Here is a 22,850-nt window from a genome sequence, read left to right on the forward strand (position 1 = left end):
GACCACTAATGGCACATACTACAAATCTTTTTCAAAAACATCATATTTACAATGCTATTTGCTTTAAAAAAAGAAAAAAAAAGCATGAGTGATGTATTGTTTTAATTGTTTTATGGACTTTATTGACTTGATTAAACATTTTAATTATTTCATAAATGTGTATTTTTTAATAAGTAATACGCAGGGCTCTCAAGTTTTGAAGTCAGGCACCCCCCCCCCCCCAAGAAAAAAATAAATAACTAAATAAAAATAAATGAAATAATAAATAAATAGGAAACAATAATGGGGGAGTTGTTGTGTTTGGTAAGGATCACCTACCGCAGTTTAACCAAATACAAGGTATTTGTTTAATTTCCATTTATTAATTTGTGTGTGTGTGTGTGTGTGTGTGTGTGTGTGTGTGTGTGTGTGTGTGTGTGTGTGTGTGTGTGTGTGTGTGTGTGTGAGAGAGAGAGAGAGAGAGAGAGAGAGAGAGAGAGATTATGGTCTTGTTTATTGTAAGTGTTTGTTTCTTTTTGGACTCCTTTATCCTTTGTTGCGTTAAATCTTACCCAGCCAGTGCTATTTTCTGATTGGCTATTGTGTAGCCTCTTTTTTTGATTGGCTGATAAGTGTCAGGCTCGACTATGAACTGAGACGCGCTTGATTCCTGCCCGGTTCCATAGAGACAGCGGTGCGGACTGATACATTTTGGGCGCTGCGGCGGCTTATTAAATATTATGATAAATAGTCAAAAAGTTTTTCTGCGTGAGAAAAGGATGTGTGGCGGGAGAGCGTGAGAAAAGACCCGAATGCGTGCCTGTCACTCTCAACTACCGAACGCTTGTATGTTGCGGAAGACGTCATTTCCGTCGTTGCTATGGTTACAAGTCTTCTGCGAGGACGCGCAGCTTCACTGTATTGTTGACTGATAGCTAAATTAAAAGTATGAACTCGTGTGAAAGTGAGGACTTGGAAAAGTTCTTGACGAACGTGGACCGTATAAGTGCGTGTTCTTTCTTTCTTTCTTTCTTTCTTTCTTTCTTTCTTTCTTTCTTTCTTTCTTTCTTTCTTTCTTTCTTTCTTTCTTTGCATCTGAGACAACACGATAGATAGATAACTTTGTAAGCAAGCTAACATAGATGCTAACCTTTAGGCTTATTGTAGATGTTCATGCTTGTTATGAAAATAGACCAAAAAAACGTGAGTTGTTTTTGAGTGTATCATTTGTTCAGGTGAGCTGGTGAAGGAGCTGAACTCAGGTGATGTGGTCACTCAGGAGAAAGCTGTGGAACAGGCAGATTGCCTGGTTGCCTCTCTGGAAGAAGAAAAAACGAGCAAAAATCGTATCAACAGGACAGTTATTAATACCAGTCCCGTGTGTGTTGGTAAACAATGGGTAAATAAACCAATCTTTACCTAATCATACATGCAAGCAAATATAAACTGCAGAAGATCATTCTTTTAAGTGTCATTTAAACTTCTATATACAATAAAATGCTTTATGCTACTGTTGTACACGCTTACTTACATTTATATTTCTGGCATTTAGCAGACAACCTTATTCAGAGTGACTTACATTTTACTTAAATTTATACAACTGAGCAATTGAGGGTTAAGGGCCTTTCACAGTGGCCCAGCAGTGGCAGCTTGTTGCAGCTGGGATTTGAACTCATGACCTTCTGGTCAGTAGTTTGACACCTTAACCACTAGGCTTCCACACCCCTGCCCTACTTGGACATAATGCAAAAATGATTGTAAACCATGTACTGTATGCTGTCATAAAGTGCCATAGTGCAGATATTGCACATATGTAATACTATAATTTATTAACATAATATGGAAGGTTAAAAAACACATACTCAGAGTCTTATATTAGTACAGAACAGTTGTCTGTGGTATCTGAACAGTCTTTTTATTTTGTAGAATGCAACTCATATGCCCAGTGAAAGTCCAGGTAGGTTTATTGTGCGGTCTGTGTGACTGTTTCACCTGCTTTTTTAATCAGCTTGCATGCCATGATTGCTTAATATTGTTCCCAGAGGATGAATAATTATAATTAGAGAAACAGACAGACTATACAGGCTGTTGTATAAAAATATTCGTTGACTTGTTTGTTCATTTTTATGTCTGTGACTTTTTAGAGAATTTTATGAAAGCTTTAGAAAAGGATGCAGAGAAGAGAAGAAAGAGGAGACAAGTGAAAGAGAAGGAAGCAAATGGTGTGTGTGTGTGTGCGCGCGTGTGTGTGTTGGCGTGCATACATACAGTATGTACTTGAGTGTATTTGCGTGAGAAATTAAAATTTTGACTTCATACCAGTGCTATACAACTGCATTTCTGTACATTGTCATCACCTTTTTTCATTCTATCTAATCCCCAGACTTTAAGGAAAAAGGAAACAAAGCATTTGCCATGGAAGACTATGAATTGGCTTGCAAAATGTACACAGAAGGTCTAGAAAAGCTTCGTGATATGCCAGCCCTTTATACAAACAGAGCTCAGGTACTCAGTGCCATTCTTTATGTAAAGCATTATGTGGTACACTGAATTGCGTGTATCGTATGATTAAAAGCGCAGTAATGGTATATTGCTAACTTTTATTTTTTTGTGGATCCTCATCTTACAGGCCCTGATCAAGCTGAAGAAGTATAAGGAGGCTATAAGTGACTGTGAATGGGCCCTGAAGGTAAGCTAAGGTGGCTGTGAGCAAAGGTGTGCCAGAGGTGCCCTCTCATTCATCATAGTGTCAGCTCAGCGACTCCTCCTATTATCCTGTCCTGTTTGGACGGTTGCACAGCTTTAGGTCACTGGGTTGAAGTTGTGCCTTGTTTTTATGAGCTAAGAAAAAATGGCCTGAATGCACCAGATCTTAAAGTATTAAAAGTAAATGTTTGATCGTAAATGATCGTAGTGTTAATGCATTATTTGAAAAAAAAAAAAGTCACAAATAGTTTTTCGAATTAAGTTAGAAATTAATGTAAACCTGGAAGCCTTTCTGATAAAAAAAAACAAAAAACACTGATAGACTTTCCACGTAGTGGTTAACCCGTGTTGATTTTTGACTGTTGATTGATGCCTTTGCTCTGATAAATTATGTTTAAATTACAGATAATATTTTCCTAAGAAAGAATGTGTAATGGAGGCCACAAAACCTTATAGAATTTTCAAACAATTAGCAAACATTTGTTTAACAGTTCTGGTAAAAACTACATTGGTACAGCATTGGTATGACTTTCTTTCATGTTTGTCTCAGAATCAGACCTTCATAACTTAGTTACATTTGATAAATATGTAAATGTAAAAATTTCAATATGTACTGATGTTTATACATTTGATAAATATGTAAATGTATAAATTTCAATATGTACTGATGGAACATAACACAGCCTTGCACATAGACCTCCATTATAAATGTGTTTTAAAATGTAAATGAAATTCTAGTACTCATAGAATTGCTACAAATGCGATGAACTCGCATTTCAATTCAATTGCTAAGAATAGCTACAAATGCGATGAATAGATACCGCTGGTATTTTTATATGGCGCTTTTGCAAATAAATGAATTTTTTAATCGATCGGGTATCTAAAAAGTGCTTCTATTCTATTTTCTAACACAGTGCAGTGATAAGTGTATTAAGGCATATGTCCACATGGGCAGAGCACATCTAGGACTGAAAAATTTTACAGAGGTAAGAACAGCTTTCTACTTGGAATCTTTACTTCATTACATGTTTATAGTGTTGACTTTTTTCTTTCTTTCTGATGAATAATCTCTCTATATTATCCCTATATTTCATTCAGTCTAGGCTGTGTTATAAAAAGATATTGGATATTGTGCCGGAACGTGAAACCCTTGTGAAAGGTACGTTTTAGACGTCCCGTCAAGTAGTGGATGTGTAATTATATACTGTGACATTTAAGTTTCCTACATCTACCTTTTCTTTGTTTTAGTTAAGCCACCATGTTGTGCTGCCATGACAACATATAGTGTGCTCATGCTCTTCCTTATCTGTCTGTCTCTTCCAACATCCACCCCTGACTCCCACTTTATTTTCTTTACTTGACTGTACACAGTTTGGGAAATAATTACATGGAAATTTGTCTGTAACAGCTTCACTATCAGTGTTATTCATGCATACTTAGAATATTGCCACTTGACATTTGAAAGGATCAACTGTAATTTGCAATGAGTAGGGTACACCGCTTTTTGTAGGTCAGGCTAAAACACTACAGATATACTGTATCATTTTCATAATAATTCAACAGAACAGTCATTAGCGTAGGAGATCTTCAGGCCAGTTTTATTTAAATCGATAAAAAGGAAGTCTAGAAGGAAATGTGTTGAATATAGGCAGGATGGATTAGAGAAGGTGTAAGAATTGTACCATTATTGTATGTATGTTGTACGTATTTCCCTTAAAAACATGTTTACTGAAAACTCAAGTATAAACATCTAACAGCATTTACACACGCAGCATTTAACTGATTTGAATCCGCATGTTCCCCCCCCCAAATTCACCTGCTCCGAGACCGTTCTTGTCCTGGTTCTAAAACACTCCTAGCAGAATTTAATTGCAGTGAGAATGTGATTCGACCCTGAATTGTCTCAGGTACAGGAAGGGAGTTGAACACGGCATGTATTTTGTTTATTTTTTGAAGGCATGAACTGATAAATTTGGCCAACGAACAGAGCTGGAGCAGGAAAGACCAGCAAGATTTATGCACGTTAGGCCGAGTGTTTATCGTTGCCTTTTCTGTTTATGACATACTAAAACAAAGCAAGCAAGCTGAAGGTATAAATTTAATTTTGATTGACTCTGACAGCCTAAAAAGCTTGTTGGGACATTAACTTTTTATTGTACTTTCTATGACCTCTGCCTGATCCATAGATCTTTATTGCAGAGTGTAATGCTTTATTGACACACTTCAACAACTGTTATTAGACATCGATTCTAAAGGTTTACTTTTCACAGAAAGGAATGGTGTGGAAATTCTTGTTATTGATAATCACATGTATACAGGTGCCAACATGATGCCATTATTCTTTTAACACAAACCCTAATAAGGAGTATTACTTCATGAGCGACATGAATGACGGTCATCTGTTCCTGCTTCTACTATAGATTATCTGACACATGTGGATTCGGAAGAGAAAAAGGCCCTTCAGGAAGAAACAGCACTCAGGGAGTTGAGTGATGGAAAAAAAGAAGCCGGGGCCATTCTTGACTTGCTGACAAAGCTGGACAGGCCCAGTGAGCACAACCTATATTACTGTGGTGGATTGGAGCTTCTTACACAAGCCGTTAAAGACAGTGAGTGCACAACATGCTGAGGTCATCCTCTTTAGTTTATTTCACAACCTATCTCTCACACAGCAGATGCTTCATCTTTATTTGTACAGAGTTGTACACAGATTTGACATTGTCTCACCAGCCAAGACAATATTTGTTCTGCTTTGTGGTCAATAGGGAGAGGAGTATAGATGTAGATGTCACAATGATTTCCCTATTCGCTTCATTAACACTTTGTGATAAGATTTATCTATGTCATTGGTTACAGAGGGCAGCCTCTGATCTCTTTAATAACACGGCTAAGCCAAAAATGAAGTAAAAGGAGGTAGCCAGATATATTCTTTATGTTCTCCTTTATCGGCATGTCCGCATCTAAACAACTCCATCTAGTTCTCCTCTGTAGTGCAGATTTGATTTCAGTAATGTGGCTTAAAAAGAAATCATTTCATATTACAAATTTTTCTTTTTTCACACAGCAAAGGGCTAGGTTTATAACATTTGTAAAAAAAAAGTGTCTAAATTAAATCAAGAGTTGTGAATTCTTTAATGCTAGAGAGGTGTTTCAAAACTATTTTCTGGGATGCTTGTTATCAGTGCAAGCAGAATGAAGGCCATGTCCCAAATTCATTCCTACAAACCACGCAGCCGTGAAAGCTTTCTAAAATGAAAAGATCCCAGCACTCTGGACAAGAAAGATACCTGAGCGGGGCCTTTGTGAGCTAATTTCTTTCTGCAGAAGGTATACTGCTTTTGGCCAGATAAGAGAACTGTCCCTGACTCCTAATGAGTTTTTGTTTATTTCTCTCTCCGTCTTTGTCTCTTTTGCCCTTGACTATAAGGGATTTTGTTTCTGAAGCTTGCCAGGGTGGCTCTGCATTGATACGTAACTTTCGCTGCATTTGTTTTGATCATAATGACACCATTTTTATCCTTTTTAGATACTGGGCAGACTTTATTCCGATTAAACAATGGCTTTAGTGTCATCACTGGCAATAAGGATATACAGAGGTAAGTTTTTCAAAAAAAGGCTTCTGATCATTTGGAAAAGTTTTCTTTCTAATTCCTAGAGAAAGTATTTTCCCATATGCATATCGCACTGCATATTGTGCAAACCAGCCCTTAATTTATTACAGCTTTAGATCTCTTAGCCAGCACTCTTTATCAGCTGGTGTGTTGGGAACTAATTTCTAACTAAGTAAACGTAAACAACCTTTTTTTTTTAATGTTTTATAAAAGGTTTTGCTGTAATTCAACAACATGATATGCAGCAAATGTTAAGCTCGGATAAGTGCTTTATAATCCCCTCGTTTTATCCATCTCTGCCTCTCTTCAGCTGTCTTATGCAGACTTCTAAAGAGCTGCACAGCATGGATCTGTGTGTCGCTGTCCTCAGATTATGGACAAAGGTTTGCAGTGGAAATGGTAAATAGTAGTTTTTAACATTTTCCTTTTCAGTTGTTCATTTGGCAGACATTGTTGTAGAGGGAGCAAATCGGAATTTTCACCACAATTTGTCCAAGATGTAAACAAAGAGATTTGAAGAAAGGGATAAAAAGTGAGAGAAGTGTTGGTTTGTCACAAAATACAAATTACACAAGTCATTATTTATCTCAGCTGAAACAATTTTTTTTTTTTAATATTTGCATTAAGTTTCCTTTCTGTTTAGTATCAGTTCCTTCCATCACTTTGCAGCCCCATCGGGCGTAGCGCATAGCTTTTTTTTTTAATACATGTGACCTATAGGCCATACAGAATTAGTGAATTACCGCTGTGTCACTATGCACATGCTCAGTCATTTAGTTTTATTGATTAGCAGCCTTGGTTCTTTCATTTCAAGGAGACTGCACCCAGTTGTGCACTTGGGGAAGCCCAACCAAGTGCCACAGCTTGACATTTAGTTCAAAGCAGAATCACAGGGCTTAAATCACTACTGCTTATATTGAGTGCAATAGAGTGGGAAGCGTAAGAGCAGGCACTGATGATGAGACTTCAGCTGCCTGGATAGATAACACTTCTAAAGACATATTTCTTCACTTTATTATCCTAGCTTTTCAAATGGGGAACATTCATTGGCATTCTCTACGCGAATAATAAACTTGTGCTGAAGCATTCACTTGTTTGCTCGCCTACAACTGGTTGTCTCTCACAGTCTGGTTTATAATGTTGTACATGAAAAGAGCTCTAAAAGAGTTTCTTTTTTTGTGCCAGAAATGTTGTTTTGCGCTAAAACATTTCTGTTCTGGATAGAAATGTTCTCAGATCACTGACTCTTGTCTAACAATCTTGTCACTTACAGAGGAAAATCAACAGCTGTTACTGCAGTGTCTCAGCACAAGAGAACAGCTTGTCCTGTTGTTAACCTCAGCTTCATTAGCAATCCAGCAGGAATGTTTTACTCTAGTCTACATGTACTGTCAGACCCAGCACGGAAGACGCTTGGTAATTGAAAACCTCAATTTGATCAGGTAAACGGTTTCCTGTTCTTATATAACATTATTCAGTTACATTCTATTCGCATTGTGTCTGAAAAGTCACTTGCTCGATAGTAATTAATTGTTTATAGGTCTATAATATAAAAGCAATCTTGCACTCGCAATCAAGTGGTTATCCTAAATATTAGCCTGTCTGGTTTAATATGTACGAAGCTCCTTCCTGAAAAATGGCTGTCCCTTCTTGATTTTTCGACTTCATCTGAAGAGTTTTTATATTTTGTGTGAGAAAATATACGTATTCCTGAAGACGTATCATTTGCCATGTCTACTGATGATGTCACTAACACTACTGTAGTTCTGCTCAATGTTGTGTAATGTTTGTTTATTAAATATCAGCATTTACAGTACTGTGCAAAAGTTTTAGGCAGGTGTGAAAAAATGCTGTAAACAAAGAATGCTTTCAAAAATGGAAGTGTTAAACATTTGTAAACAGATGTATATATACATCTAATAATAACCTAGAATTTTTATTCTGTAAATTCTTATTTCTTTTATTATTCGTTATTTCCTTTATCATTAATTATGTCTTCCTTCTGCTCTATGTTTATGTTCTGTAAAGCTGCTTTGAGACAATGTCTATTGTAAAAAGCGCTATACAAATAAACTTGAATTGAATTGAATTTATTTTCATAAATGAACAAAATGCAGTGAATGAACAAAAGAGAAATCTACATCAAATCGATATTTGGTGTGACCGCCCTTTGCCTTCAAAACAGCAGCAATGCTTCTAGGTACACAGTTTTTGAAGGAACTCGGCTGGTAGGTTGTTCCAAAAATCTTGGAGAACTAACCACATACTGTATCTTCTGTGGATGTCGGCTTTCTCACATCCTTCTGTCTCTTCATGTAATCCCAGATACACTCGATGATGTTGAGATCAGGGCTCTGTGGGGGCCGTGCCATCACTTCATGCAATTTAGATGTTTCTTTTTTTTGCTCACTTTGCCTTTTGTAAATTGACAGAAATAAACACTCATTATTTCTATTTCTGAAAGCATTCTTTGTTTACAGCATTTTTTCACACCTGCCTAAAACTTTTGCACAGTACTGTATATCATAAAGCAATATCACCTTTATATCCCTCTATTTTTATACTCTTATTGGACTGGATTACAAGAAGCATCTGCCATATAAGTCTCCTTAAATGAGTTGCAACTATATCATTTACCATGTCTGCTGATGATGTCACTAACTTCACTAACAGTTTAACAGTATTAACAGTTTTGACTGGGCAACTGGTAAACTGGGCAGTGGAAACGTATGTCGTGAACTTAGATGACTGGAGTGATACAGATGCTGAAACATCTCACTGCGGTTATAGTAAATATAAGAACTGTTGGAATATCACTCCGCCAATCAGAAAAATGAACCGGAACTAGCTGTTGTGTAGTACACACGTGGACAAAATTGTTGGTACCCTTTGGTCACCTTGAATCACATTACTTTCAGTCTTTTCTAGGGGTACCATCGTTTTTGTCTAAGCCTGTTCCAGGAGTTAATTTTTTAAAAATAATTCAGTTGAAGCATGGTTGAAAAGCAAAGTCTGACTTTCATTGGTTAACATGCATAGATATTTTTTATTTATTATTACTTTTCTCAGATTAAAGTTTTTTCTGTGACCATTGTGAGTTTTTCTTTCATTGACCGAAGGGTACCAACAATTTTGTCCACGTGTAGTATTTAGTTATAGCAGTCATAATAGATAGTATATATTATAATAATAGACTACTCCTGTGGTGTGATGCCCCAAGGTTTATTATTTTTCAATAATGCATCTTGAAGTGTCTTATATAAACTTTAAACTTTTTACCATTTATCGTTGAACATAATGTCTGTGAATGTTATAAATATAGCAATGATAATGTATTTGAAAAAGTGCATTAATAAGTGCAAAAAAAAACCCTGTGATTCGAACACTACTGTCTGTCCCTTACTGTTGTAGAAAACAAATATATATTTTTAGGCCAATCAGATCAGAGTATTCAAAAGTATTTCTTTCCCTCTTTTTCCTGAAGAATGGCAGAGATCTTGATGGACAGCGTATGCAAAGGCGGCAAATCAAGAACCATGGCCCTCGGTATTCTGGAGAACTTGGCTGGAGAAAATAAGTAATGCCCCATCGATATATTTACTTCCACCCCACAGCCACTTGCCCTCTGTGCATCTCACTAGAATCTATCAACCTGATGGCAAGAGAGGAGCCGCTTCTTCATGAAATCCTTCATGGAATCCATTATGCACCCATGATTCATAGTGAAGCCGTTTAAACCAAGACCTATTCAAATGCAGTCAAATGATTAGCTAAGGTCTTTTGAGAATTCCAAATGAACCAGTATGAAACAACACAATCTATCAGAGCTCAGCATTTCACCAGTCAGCTCTCTGAAAGGTTTTTTTTTCCCCCCATAATGCATTTGACGTCTCATCAGAGTAGTGGTGGATTGATCAAACTTGTGGTTTTAGCTGTCTTTTGCCATGATTAGTTGTCACAGGCAAATTCCATACTCATGGCCAGATCCAGAGCTTTAGGTCATCTGGTGTCACACTGTGAAGGACAAATGATTGAGTGCCTCTGTGAGCTTTTAGATAAGGATTGCCACCTCGAGAAATTTCAAGCATTGGATACGGTATGTGACATGGTGCAGTAAATTTTCTTTCAGTGCCACAGTTTAGCCTGCCCTTCTCTACAAGCCCAGCAAACACATTTAACGACAAGATTGTTGTTGATAGTGTGCTAGATGGCAGTGACCACCAGGAATACAGTAATTGCACTGTTAATTCCATGCAGGCCAAGACATCAAGACTCAAGACATCAGTTAATTGAAATACATCATGAGCCACTTTTACAAGCAAATGTGTGAAAATATCCATGATAAATTAATCGCTGCAAAGACTCAGAAGACTTGCTATTATCTCAGCAACAGGGCCTCATTTTTCTCCCTGCAGTAACAAGGCACACTAATCAGTAATTCAGGATTTACAGGCTCGACTTGGATCAGTGATCACAGTGGGAAAATACATTCTTTATATTCCAAGCCTGAGGCTCAATTTGCATAACATAAAGGCACTCTAGAGTTATCGGAAATATAGCGTAAATATTTTGTTGTGTGTTTTTTGTTTGCAGATTTCGGATCCAGTCTCGAGAGAGCTTTACAAAGGTTTTTGCACCTCCTTTCGAGCATTTGCTGGTGATAAATCTCTTCTGTTTTTTTTTTAGTCATTACTCTTTAAATTAATCGTATATACTGAGCATTTATTTCATCTGTAGGATAATGTCGCGGCATCCAGCCAAGGCTTTCTGCCGTGCTTAATTTCTGTGATCGGGGCCATGTCTGTGGATGAAGTCATTATTAACAAGCTGGCGAGCCGTGAAGAGTTTTGGAAGAGCTCGTTCTCTGCCATGGTATATTTGATCATCTCATATGATGAAGCTTAGTTTGTCCTTGAACATCACTGAATAATGTATAATGTTTTCCCAGCTTGAATTTTGATTTTAGCTCATTTTAGCTGAGTTTAAGCTCATTTTCATATTACAATGTATGAGCTGCAAAACATTCAAATGCTTTTTGATGTTTGCACATCTTCACAGGACACACATTTCATTTCTAGCAAAGTCAAGATGAAATAATGCTGTTTTTTTTCCTTCAGGGGCAGTGTGCTAGCTGTGAATACAGACGTATTCTCTATCCTCTCCTCGGTCTGATGATCAACGTAGCCTCTAATCAAGCTTCAGTCATTCAAGTAAACGGCTGGTTGAACTTTTTTGATAAACGGAGCAATGTAATTAAAGAATATAAACTGTAAATCCAGAATGTACTGTTTGTGCTTTTTTTTCTCTTTAATATCACTTTACCTTAATCAAGTCCAGAAAAGTGCATTTTGAGTTAAAAAAAAAAGGTATGATGGTCTGTTTGTCACACAGGAATATGCTGTTGTGGGATGTAAAAGATGTGTGGCTCTGCTCAGTGATCCTGATGGTGGCATCATCACGGTAGGATATGCATTTCCCCCCAGGCTTCTCAGAGGCAGACTCCCCAGCTCTCACACCACTGCTCATTCTTAGCTGTGTATTTGTTTGTGTCACGGCGGCTTCTTTGTTTTCAGGTCGTCTGTTGTTTTGCACATTTTTTTTCAATTACGGTTTCTTGCTCTTCCCCAGCTCTACTAAGGTCACTCTCCCTGTTTAGATTCTGCACTTCATTACTCTCATTATTTTATATACAGTCACTGAATTGACACCATACAACTGAAAAAGTGCCTATATGATTATGACCTTATTGCAGGGATATAAATTTCAGCTGCTATGTTGAAACCTTCTCTTAGCAATAAAGTCAGTGGTCTGTTCCAAGAATTTTGTTTCCTCTTGGACAGAGGCATGATTGAAAATGTAACCTTGTCTTCATGTGTGCTGACCCCAGCCAACGCTTACACTAATATTATAGTAATATTGCACATATGCCCTTTCAATGCCTTATATACATTCTAGACAATTGAACTCTACTGTCATTTTGAAGCATTACAAAAAACGGCAGTGTTTATTTTGTTCATATATTTTAATGGGTATATTTCAGATGTTGCTGTCCATGATGAAAAAGATGAGTTTTATTAATATATTGCTGTTTTCTATTTGTTTAGCATGATAATTTAAGGCAATCCTGTCAGCATGCATTAATTATAATGCCTGTAGCAACTCTAGGCTTAAGCTCAGGGACAAATCTTGTTTCTGGTGGATATGTATGGAAATCAGTCTCCACATGCAACCTCCATGGTTTTGCTTTCTTTGCAGATCACATCCCTGCAACTGTTCCACAATGTACAATTATGGTGAAACAACACAACCCATGCTTGCCCATATGTTGAATAATGGAGTCGATTGTTTACCTGCAGTAGCAACCTTTCAGTGCTCAGATTATAAATCAGCACTGTGACTAGAATTCTGTTATCCTCCTGCAAGAAGGATGCTAGGCTTCTGTGGAACAGTCTTAACTATTTGAGAATGATGGTGCTTGTTTTTAATTAGGAATTCTCTATCACATGTCATTCTTTCTTTGCCTTCTTTCACGTATTAGAGAGCAGCTGGATTGCTAAGTGTGATTCTACCAAAATCAGCTGCTGCCACTGAAGAAGTTATGAAGCAAGGTGTAGTAAAGAAACTGCTCAAGATTCTCAAGGTATCAGGAATTCACTTGAAGCATCATTTTCAAAAAAAAAAAAAAAACATTGTAGGCCAATATGTTATGTGACAGTTATGAAAGAATCTCAAATCTTAAAAGCTCAGTTACAGAATTGTGTTTATTATGACTATACATATGATATGAATAATTGCACTTAAAACGCTGATATTCTGTACCCTGTACAAAATGTCCAAAATATGTCCAAAAGATGAATGTCACTTCTACTAATTACATACTGTATTACATTTTGGTCTTGTAGCTGCCAGTAACATCACGTTTATATATAGCATATTCCAATATTGCATATAGCATCTATTAATAGATTTGCCTACTTTCCAGGATCTGTAAGTTGCATAGAATCAGAATACTCTGTGCATAATGCAACATTAGGGCACATTGAAACGTGCAAAATAGCTAACCTGAATCTGGAAATATTTGGAACAGCAGGTACAAGGCAAATGCAGTATACTTATCTCAATGCCCAGGTGATATTATAAGATTATGGCACTTGATGTCAACCTAATCTAAAAGCACTGATGGCATCATCATTTCAAGGCACAGGTAGCATCATTATAATCATTTAAAGCATATTGATCCCAAGGCAATATTGAGGTGGCATATTAAGATTAAAGGACTGGTGCATTGTAATATCAATGTACTGGTGTCATCCTAAAATGAAGTTACAGAAGCATCTTAATCTCAAGGTAATGGTGGCCCCGAAAGTTCAAGACAATAAAATCAACTTCACAAGGCCCTGGTGTTATTTTTTGCAAAAGGGACTGTCTTTAAGCCCTCATACCATCATACTATTAAGGCAATGGTAGCATCTCCTAATCTCAGCTAACTAATATCTTAATCAACAGCTCTAAGCAGACTTTTGAAAGGTGTTAACTTGACTCTCAGGTGCAGAATTAACTCTCACCTTTGACAGTTGTGCATATGAAATAATCACAAGCCAACTTTAGACAGCATTAACTATTCTTGTTTTGTGCCACAATGGGACACCACCATGAATGTGAAATGTGGTGAAGTTTCCCGAAAAGATGAAAGTGCTTCTTTTCATTCTATCAGGTTGAAGGGCAGACAAGCTCGAGATACTCAATTAAAGCTATGGCAGTGTGCACTGCCTCCAGCCAGAAGGCCTGTGAAGAACTACTGAAGCTTGACAAGAGTAAGTACTGAAGGAGATAGAAATGATATTGGAGTAGGGTACAACTATTAAACAAAAATGAGCCCAAAGGTGGAGCTAAGTAAAGTAAAATAAAGATAATACTGTAATTATTTGAAGACAAAAATATATGCTGAAAAAGTATAGCAAAGTTTAGAGAACATATAGTAACTTTGTGTGCATTATAACCGTGACTGTTTATTCAGGGCTGGTGACCATGAGGAAGCTCCTGGGCAGCAGTGATGAGTTACTGGTAGGGAATGCCGCTCTATGTCTTGGACACTGTCTGGCGGTGCAGGGAGCCGCAACCAGTCTCTTGGGCACAGATTGCGTGATGCTCCTGCTGCGGCATGCAGCTGGAAAATCTAAGCGAGTTGACGTTCAGAAGAACGCTGCCATCACACTGGGAAAACTGTGCAGAGTTGAGCCCAGGTATGCAGAACTTCCTTTTCTGTCAGACTTTTCATATGCCAATTAGGGCTGATCATATGCCAGTTAGGGCCAACACACTTTCTGCATGACTCTAGCTTAGCATCCCTGCTTTATTGTGGGTGACCAATAAAATGCAAGGCAACACTACTTAAATTGCTAAGTAAATTATTTTTCAGTTGTAACCCTCATTATTTGCAGAGTTCACTCCTTATCCATAGTCATGCAGGTATTAATAATGCACAACGTTGACACGGGCGGTAAAAATATTTGGGTTCTTTCCTTTTATCATAACTTCAGCCTCCTTCGGCTATAAACTTAATTTACATTTCAAAATTACCTTTTATTCCGGAGAAACTGACGTACCTTAGAAACAAATAAGAGACTACATTTTTTTCAGGAGGTGGAGTTTAAAGACAGACAGTATTATCAGTATCCCCAAATTAGGGAGCATCTCCTTACTGTCTCTGAATCATATTATGCCGAGTAGCTTATTATTCAATTTGGTAATGTATAAGATATAAGATATGTATATTATGTCCCCAGCAGAACTGCAGAGTGCAAAGGAGAGAGACTTAGGTGTTGCTTTCTCAGGCTATGAGTGGAATAAAATCATCATTTTATTGGGAGTTGAGAACTTATGCCACCTTTCCACCAGAAAGAACCGGGTGCTGGGTCAGAGCTAGTGTTGGTGCTGGTTTGAATTTGGTTCTGCTAGCGAGCCTTCTAAGAACCGGTTTGCCTTTCCATGGGCTAGAGAGACATCACAGAGTCAAGTCTTACGTCACTGTACAGCAACGTTAGTGCAACAGCGACAAACACAACATCAACAATGGCGGATGTTGCTTGACTGTTAATGCTCATGGCTTGCGAACTTACATTGGCATCCAAACGCGGTGAATCCTGATTTAAAATGGTTTAAAAATGGCGTTAACGACATTCTCTTTTGTCTTGTTGGTCACATTAACCCCACAGTAACCCCGCCCCCAACCCCTGACGCAAGCAGTTCTTAAGTCTAGACCAGCAATGTTTTGGTGCTACTTAAAAACCACTTTTCCTGGTTCAGAGCCGCTGCTTTGGGTGTCGAAAAAGAAAGAACTGATTTTAAATTAGGCTCTAGCTCTGAACCAGCACTCAGACTGCCTTGGTGGAAAAGTGGCATTATTCGTCTTGTTTTCTGATAAAAGTAGGTTGTGAGCTTGAATCCTAGAACCAACAAGCTTCCAATGCTGGACCCTTGAGCAAGGCCCTTAATACTCAGTTGTACAAATGAGATAAACATAGGTTGCTCTGTTTAAAGGGGGTCTGCAAAATGATATAAATTACACTTTAATCAGAACACAGGTAATCCTGCTTATTGAGACAACAATCCAGTTGTATAGTCAAATGAAACAATTATGTAGATACAGAGCAAGAGCTACCATTAATGTTTACATCAGACTTCAGAATTTGGATAAAAATCTGATTTCTGTGACTTTGACCATGGCATTGTTGTTGTTACCAGACAGGCTGGTTGATTTTCATGCACAACAGACTCAAGACACAGTTTAAATCAGAGTGATGTAAAAATCAGAAAAGGTCTACTGAAGGGAAGTTCTGTGTGTGTGTGTGTGGGGGGGGGGGGGGGACCTTTTGTTAACGAGGGAGGCTAGAGGTGGAAAATTGCCAGCAGAACAGCAGAAGACATGAGTGGTTCCACTTGTATCAGCCCTGAATAGAACTAATATGTGAAGAACTGGACAAAACTGGACAGCTTAAGATTGGAAAAACATCACCTATTTATGTTTCAGGGTTATTCATACTCTGACTGCTATTCTTGCTGATTGGAGTGGAACCTGATGTGGTCTTCACATGTCAACGTGTCACGTGTTCAATTGTGTAACTTCATGCACCTTCACAAGTCTTTCACGTGTGATTACATAGAACTCAAACAATCAATGGTGGAAAAAAAACATGCAATGATTAAAATGCGTGAAATGCAGATCCATGGAATTTAAGAAAGTTAAAATTGAAAAATGTTTAGCCTATTTAATTTAATGTATCAGTGTTTAATGGGGTAAATTCCCCTTCAGTGGGTCAGTAACAAAACGTGACATTTTATGAATCAGATGCAGAATCAAGATTAGTTGTTCGTGAGGAAGCATATTGAAATGCACTCAGCTTCTTCATGCTCTAATTTACTGTAAAATCGGTCTTGCAGCTGCTGCATTTATATCTCCTAAAGGGGCAGCTAAACAGGAGTAGAATCTGTTTAGATATTTAAAGTTTTTAGTTATTTGACTTTTCAATACCTTGCTGATGTAATTAACGATGCCTCTTTCACAGATTGCAAGTGTGGGGACAGAATGCATATTTCCATGTAGGTCATGATAATCTGGGTCTCAGAGACTAAGATGTAGCATGGGACCAGTCTCTCAATGGCCACATACTGGTATCAGGCTAAGAGAGCACTCTGTTTAGGACACTGGCCATAAAAAGATATAAATAAATAAAAAAAATAAGCTGATATGACAGACAACCCCATTCACTCTGTGCTTTGCTCTTCTTTTCAGGCACACAGAGAGGCTCAGGGAACTCAATGGTCTGGAGATCCTTCACTCTTGTATGAAATTGTGCCAGGAAACGGGGGTGTCTTCACAGGAGCAGATTAAGAGCCAAAGTAGGGATAACATATAAAGTTGGTTTATTAGGAAAAATAACAACGGCTGCAAACACTAGGAACACAAAACACACACAAAAAAAATTTAGATCACAAAACAGGCACTAAACAAATCATGGAAACCAAAACAGAAACAGAGACAGAATTACTACAAAAACAAAAACAACAATAAACGAAGACAAGGACTCCAGAAACCAGACGCAAGTCCACAGGATTAAATTGGGAATGTAATTATGAAGACATGAGGGACAGGTGTGCATAGGTGGGACCAGATTAAGGATAGGGAGGGGCAATCACACGTGATTGACAGGATACAGCCTGGACTTTGGCCACGTGCTTTTGTTTATGTTCGGTGTTCACGTGTCCGAACATAAACAAACGTGTTGCCTTTAGCAGCGTGAAATCCTTGTCGTCTTATGTCTTCTTATGTTGTCTTGTTTCTAGTCTGTGCTCCTGTTCTGTGTTTTTAGTTAATAAATCCTGTTTATTTTTTACGCTATCCTGCATTTGGGTCTGTTTTTATCCCTGCATTGCTGACAGTGACGCGCAAAACATACACAAAGACACATGGCACAGATAACCAAAAACCTGCCAGAATGTCCCCTTAGTGTCTAGGCAGGGAATAGTCCAAGCCATTCCTGAAAGTCTTCCCTCCTCAAGAACCAACTCAGAACCATGTTTGAAAGTCCAGTGTGGCAATGATTGTGGAGGAACAGGAATGAGGAACAGGGCGAAGCAAGTGGGGAAAGCGAGGAAACAGGCGAGGCAGGTGGGGTGAGAGAGGAACACGGCGAGGCAGGTGGGGGGAGCGTCCACATCCAAGCAGAGGGGCTGAGCGACGTCCACAGCTGAGCAGAAGGGCCAAGGGATGTCCACAGCCGAGCAGAAGTGCTTTGGCGCAGGGTGTTTTTTTCCCTCCCTCCCTCCCTCCCGAAAGGTACCGAGCCACCTCCACCACCGAAGCAAAAGAATACAGGCCTACAACATCCCCCTTCGGGCAAAATGTGAAATGGCGTCCTCCACAGGAAAACGGGAAGTGAAGCAGAATAGGTGTGGAACAATATCGCAGGGCACAGAGGAATACAAAAAAACAGAGCAGGCTGGTCACATTCTCAATAGGCAAGATGTAAGGCCGCATCCTCCACGGGAAAACAGGAAGTAAAGCGCTGTCCCCCACAGGAACAAGTGAGGAGCGAAGCCCACCAAAGAAACCAAGAAATCCAGGAAAAAACAATCCCGAAAGGCTAGAAAGAGTAATCAAACATTGCTCCACAAATGTTAAATGCCAGGTTTATGGTTATCCTGCTGGGTCTATGTCTGGCTGAGTCCTTCTGTCAGGAAACGGGGGGGTTTCACTGGACCAGATTAAGAGCCAAAAGCAGGCATAACATTAAAATGCAGTTTATTAGGAAAAATAGCAAAGGCTACAAACACTAGGAACACAGAAACACAAAATAAATAAACAAGATAACAGATAAACAAAAACCTTCCAGAATGTCCTCTAGTGTCCAGGCAGGTAATTGTTCATGCCATTGCTGACAAATTTGTAGTACACAAATTTGTAGTACAAATTTGTTGGATTAGTTCCCGGAAAATCAACAATCTTCCTGAACATAAAGTGAAAAATTTACACAGGACTATCTTTATTATTCAGTTCTTCCGGTATTTATTTTAATTAAACAACACTGACACTGGTGTGCCAGATTACATGAACCCCAGACAATTCAAGTTTTATTTTCCTACTATTCAAAGTGTAACTTTTTCTCTATGGATTTCAATAATAAATCACCTAGTATGTTTGTTCTGAAGAATTGGAAAATCTGCACTGTATGGAAATTCATATGCATCCTGAAAACAAATAAACAACACTGGAGAGTTAGGTAAGAAATATTTAATCTGATATTATTTGGCACTCACTAAGACATTCTTGTAAGGAATCACTATTCAGGGCACAACCTAGTTTATAAACCTGACATTAGTGTTATGTTCTTTTGGGTTTGTACAGGACTTTATTTTTCATTTGAATTCTCAATTTCCTATGCAGTAAAGTATTGATTCCTCGGTTTTAAATGATATGACATGACAAGATGATTCATGAAAATTAATGCGTTACTGTTTGGAACTCCTTGCCTGTAGTAAAATTTAACCAAGCCTCAGGCTCAATCAGTTTGGGAATTGAAGAGCTCATGAGTAGACCTCTGGAAAAACTGGCAGGCAATGAATCTATTTCATAATGAATTGTTTGGACATAAAATAATCTTATCATTGCAACCTCATGCAAGCTTTGACAAAGATGTAAAATAAAAATACTTAGAAGTCACACGATTAAAGTGATGAATTCCTTTCCTTATCCGATTTGTTTTGTTCACATTTGAGTAACTTAATCAGAGTATAAATAAGCCAAGAGGAAGGCCTAGCTTTCAGGATGTTATTAGTCATTCAAGAGAATAATAGATTGACTGCGGTTATTATAACTGTGTTTAGAAAAGCAAAGATTTGTTATATTATTCTTCCATCAAACAGTAGATATAAGAACTAAAGAGTCCTTGCAAACCAAAAGCACAACTTTCAAATCTGCTATGATGTCACAAGACTAAAACAACAACAGTCCATGCTCCTGTGAGAACCTTCTTCATCTGAATGTATTTGTAATCACTTCTCCTGGGACAGATTTGTTCCGTGCAACACACCGAAGGCCCTACGTAACTAATATAAACTATAAATTGAATGGTACTGCTTAGACTGTAATTTGCGAAAGAGGTCAGGGACTCGTTGCATCCTGGTTCGTTCACTGTGAGTAAGCATAAGACCTTAGCTCTGCTGCTTGCCTGAGGAGCGCATCTCCTGTTGATCTCTGATGAAAAGGAGCCTAATTGTAACACTGAATCTGCATATGTTATAAACAGTATCATGGCAGCAGCTGCTCATCCAACCAGGGGAATGACTGCTGCCCTACTTCACTCTCCACACAGATTCAAAAAGTCATGGAGCCTATTGCTCTTTTATCCTTAAATATCATCCGTATGGTATCAGGCTATGTTCCAGCAATAAGTGATATCCTTGAGGATTGTGACAGAATAGCAAGACAAGAAACAAGTACAAATGAAATGGGACTTTTGAATGTGCTGGGAACTTCTAACCCCCTGAAGCCTACCGAGTCTGTTTCAATAATGTAAAGGACCTTTGTAGAACAGGGCAGCCCCACGATAACGTATTTGACAATTCTGTCAAACAGACCTGGGTTATGCACCAAGTGTAGTGCCTCTGTAGTTGAACTGGTTCCCGGAAAGCCTTGAGAAGAATTAGAAAGCAGTCAGTTTGCGCAGAAAAGTATACCGGCTCAAAGCTTAGTGACCCGTTCGAATGCTCATCTCAGAGATTAACACACGGTTAAGGTTGGATTTGTCCAGCCAGGAAACAGTTCAGGATACATCAGGAAAAATATCTCATCTGTATTACACAAGTATAATAAGAGTTTTCAAATTTTCTGAATGAAAAGCTCCATGTTTCCATCGTCCCTCCCCAAGGACTGCATTCAATTCAATTTAGTTCAATTTAAGTTAGTTAACTTTTTTGACATTGTCACAAAGCAGAGTTACAGAATACTTTATAGAATTCAGGATATAAATTCTCAGTTTATAAATGCATCAGTTTATCCCAAATGAGCAATCCAGAAGTGAGAAAAACTTCCTGCAGCAATATAAGGAAAAAACATTGAAAGGAACCAGACCCAAAAGGGAACACATCTTCTTCTGGGTGACAGCCAGTGTTGTACTGTATAAAGTACTAGAAAGCAATACTTGAGTAAAAGTACACGTATCGTACTAGAAAAAGACTTTGGTAGAAGTGAAAGTTACCTTTTAGAATATTACTCAAGTAAAAGTCTTAAAGTATCTCATATTTACCGTACTTAAGTATCAAAAGTAATTTTCTGATATTTAATGTACTTAAGTATTTGAAGTAAAAGTAAAAAGTAAAATTTCAGTGATTTTCGGTAGGCGTAAGAGCAGGGGAGGTTCTAGGGTTTCATTTTTAGGGGGTTTTAGCCCTCGGTGAGAATTTAAAACAAGAAGAGTTTTATATTATATATTATATGACTACATAGTAAGCCAAAAGTTATGGTATTATTTAAAATGGCAAAAGTGGACACCAAAATGTTATGCATGATGTAATGATGCCAGTCTTGAATCAAATCAGTTCATTTATGTGTGCATTCTCTACAAACTGTGTGTCCAATGAATGCAGTCATTAATAAAAAAATATTCACAAGACAAAGACCAAATCAATAAATGTTATTTTTATTTAGTATTCAATGGATTGTTTGCATTAATATTTTGTTTGTGCTACAACTCTGGTAATAAGAATAGTGAAATGTCACTGCTTTTGGTTGCCGTCTTTGCGGTTTTCCGCAGATTAACATAGATAAATGCCTCCAGCTCTGACTGCGCGTGCACACTGCGCGTACCTGTGCTTCTCCGTAGAGCGTGCATGCGGACGTGCGTAATGCAATCTAGGAGCAGTGATTCGCCAAACCTCCCTTATTGCAGTCGCACACATTTCTTCTGATTTTAGTTTGTAGTAAGAATAACAAAGATGCTTAGTGGAAATATAACGGAGTAAAAGTATACATTTTATCTAGGAAATGTAGTGGAGTAAAAGTGAAAGTTGACAAAAATTTAAACAGCGAAGTAAAGTACAGATACAGTACGTGAAAGTTCTACCTAAGTACAGTAACAAAGTATTTGTACTCCGTTACATTTACAACACTAGTGGCAGCAGATAGTGGGATTATAAAATATTTTCCCTTCCTTAACTTTGTACTATATGTTCAAGTGCATTTATATAACCAGAAAATTCAATATCATTTTAAAAGTCTATTATGTCTTCTTTATCTTATCAGCTGGTAACTGTAAAAGAATTTAGTACAAAACTGTTGCGATTTGCAGTCCTAAAGCTATCATAGCATTTGTAGTCCTAAACCGTCATAGCAAAACTGTTTGTATCAATTGCAGAATAAAGCCATCTTTATGGTTTCTAACTGGTACCATCCCCAGTCTCATGTATATTTAGTCTTTTCATGTGGGGTCATCGTATGGAAACGTGAGTGGCTTCCAAGTCAGACGAGTACACTTCCTTTAGCAAAGAAAAGCAAATATAGACACCTAACAAGACTGTTTCTAACCTCACTATGGTCTCTGGACCTGTCAAAGTGAATCATGTCTGCAGGAGATGAAAGTAAAAGTAAACTGACAAGTCGTAACACATCGAGTGGCGATAGACAAGTGGGAGCAGCTGTCCACTCCCTTCTCAGTTAGCTTACTCATCAAGGATTCTGCTCTAGTAAAAGATGGAGGAGGATTTAAGTTTCAAAGACTCCTTGTAAATAACTTCACAGGAAGACTCTTAGTTTTAATCAAAGTTGAAAATTCCACTCAGTCTGAAAACAATCTCCTTTTATGCCCTGAAAACATTTCATCGACTGACAGCAACTCTTTTCTTAAGCTTGATCACTGAAGATAGCACGTTATGTCCTCATGGATATCAGAATCAGAATCAGAATCATAAAGCGCTTTATTGCCAAGTATGCTTGCGCATACAAGGAATATGTTTTAGTTTAGCAAGATGAGATTACCAAAAAAATACACATATGTAAAA

The 22,850-nt window shown here is 37.9% G+C and overlaps 1 protein-coding gene across 2 annotated transcripts; it reads left to right on the forward strand.

Moving 5' to 3' along the window:
- The first annotated feature begins 686 nt into the window (after window positions 1-686).
- On the forward strand, window positions 687-18,908 carry ttc12 (tetratricopeptide repeat domain 12). Of its 2 annotated transcripts, XM_047821021.1 has the most exons (22): window positions 687-985; window positions 1,215-1,378; window positions 1,906-1,936; window positions 2,124-2,201; window positions 2,363-2,484; window positions 2,609-2,668; window positions 3,600-3,671; window positions 3,784-3,844; window positions 5,106-5,294; window positions 6,212-6,281; window positions 6,607-6,695; window positions 7,570-7,738; window positions 9,781-9,873; window positions 10,890-10,953; window positions 11,034-11,168; window positions 11,414-11,506; window positions 11,688-11,756; window positions 12,835-12,936; window positions 14,011-14,110; window positions 14,314-14,539; window positions 17,089-17,238; window positions 18,297-18,908. In XM_047821021.1, the coding sequence occupies exons 1-21, from the start codon at window positions 928-930 to the stop codon at window positions 17,210-17,212; spliced, it is 2,169 nt and encodes a 722-aa protein (XP_047676977.1). In that variant the 5' UTR covers window positions 687-927; the 3' UTR covers window positions 17,213-17,238; window positions 18,297-18,908. The 2 variants fall into 2 exon arrangements, with proteins under 2 accessions (XP_047676977.1, XP_027029839.2); XM_027174038.2 differs by lacking the exon at window positions 18,297-18,908 and having other exon boundaries at window positions 688-985; window positions 17,089-17,694.
- Window positions 18,909-22,850: the final 3,942 nt, after the last annotated feature.

Source organism: Tachysurus fulvidraco, chromosome 11 (assembly GCF_022655615.1).
Source record: "Tachysurus fulvidraco isolate hzauxx_2018 chromosome 11, HZAU_PFXX_2.0, whole genome shotgun sequence".
Lineage (NCBI taxonomy): Eukaryota > Metazoa > Chordata > Actinopteri > Siluriformes > Bagridae > Tachysurus > Tachysurus fulvidraco.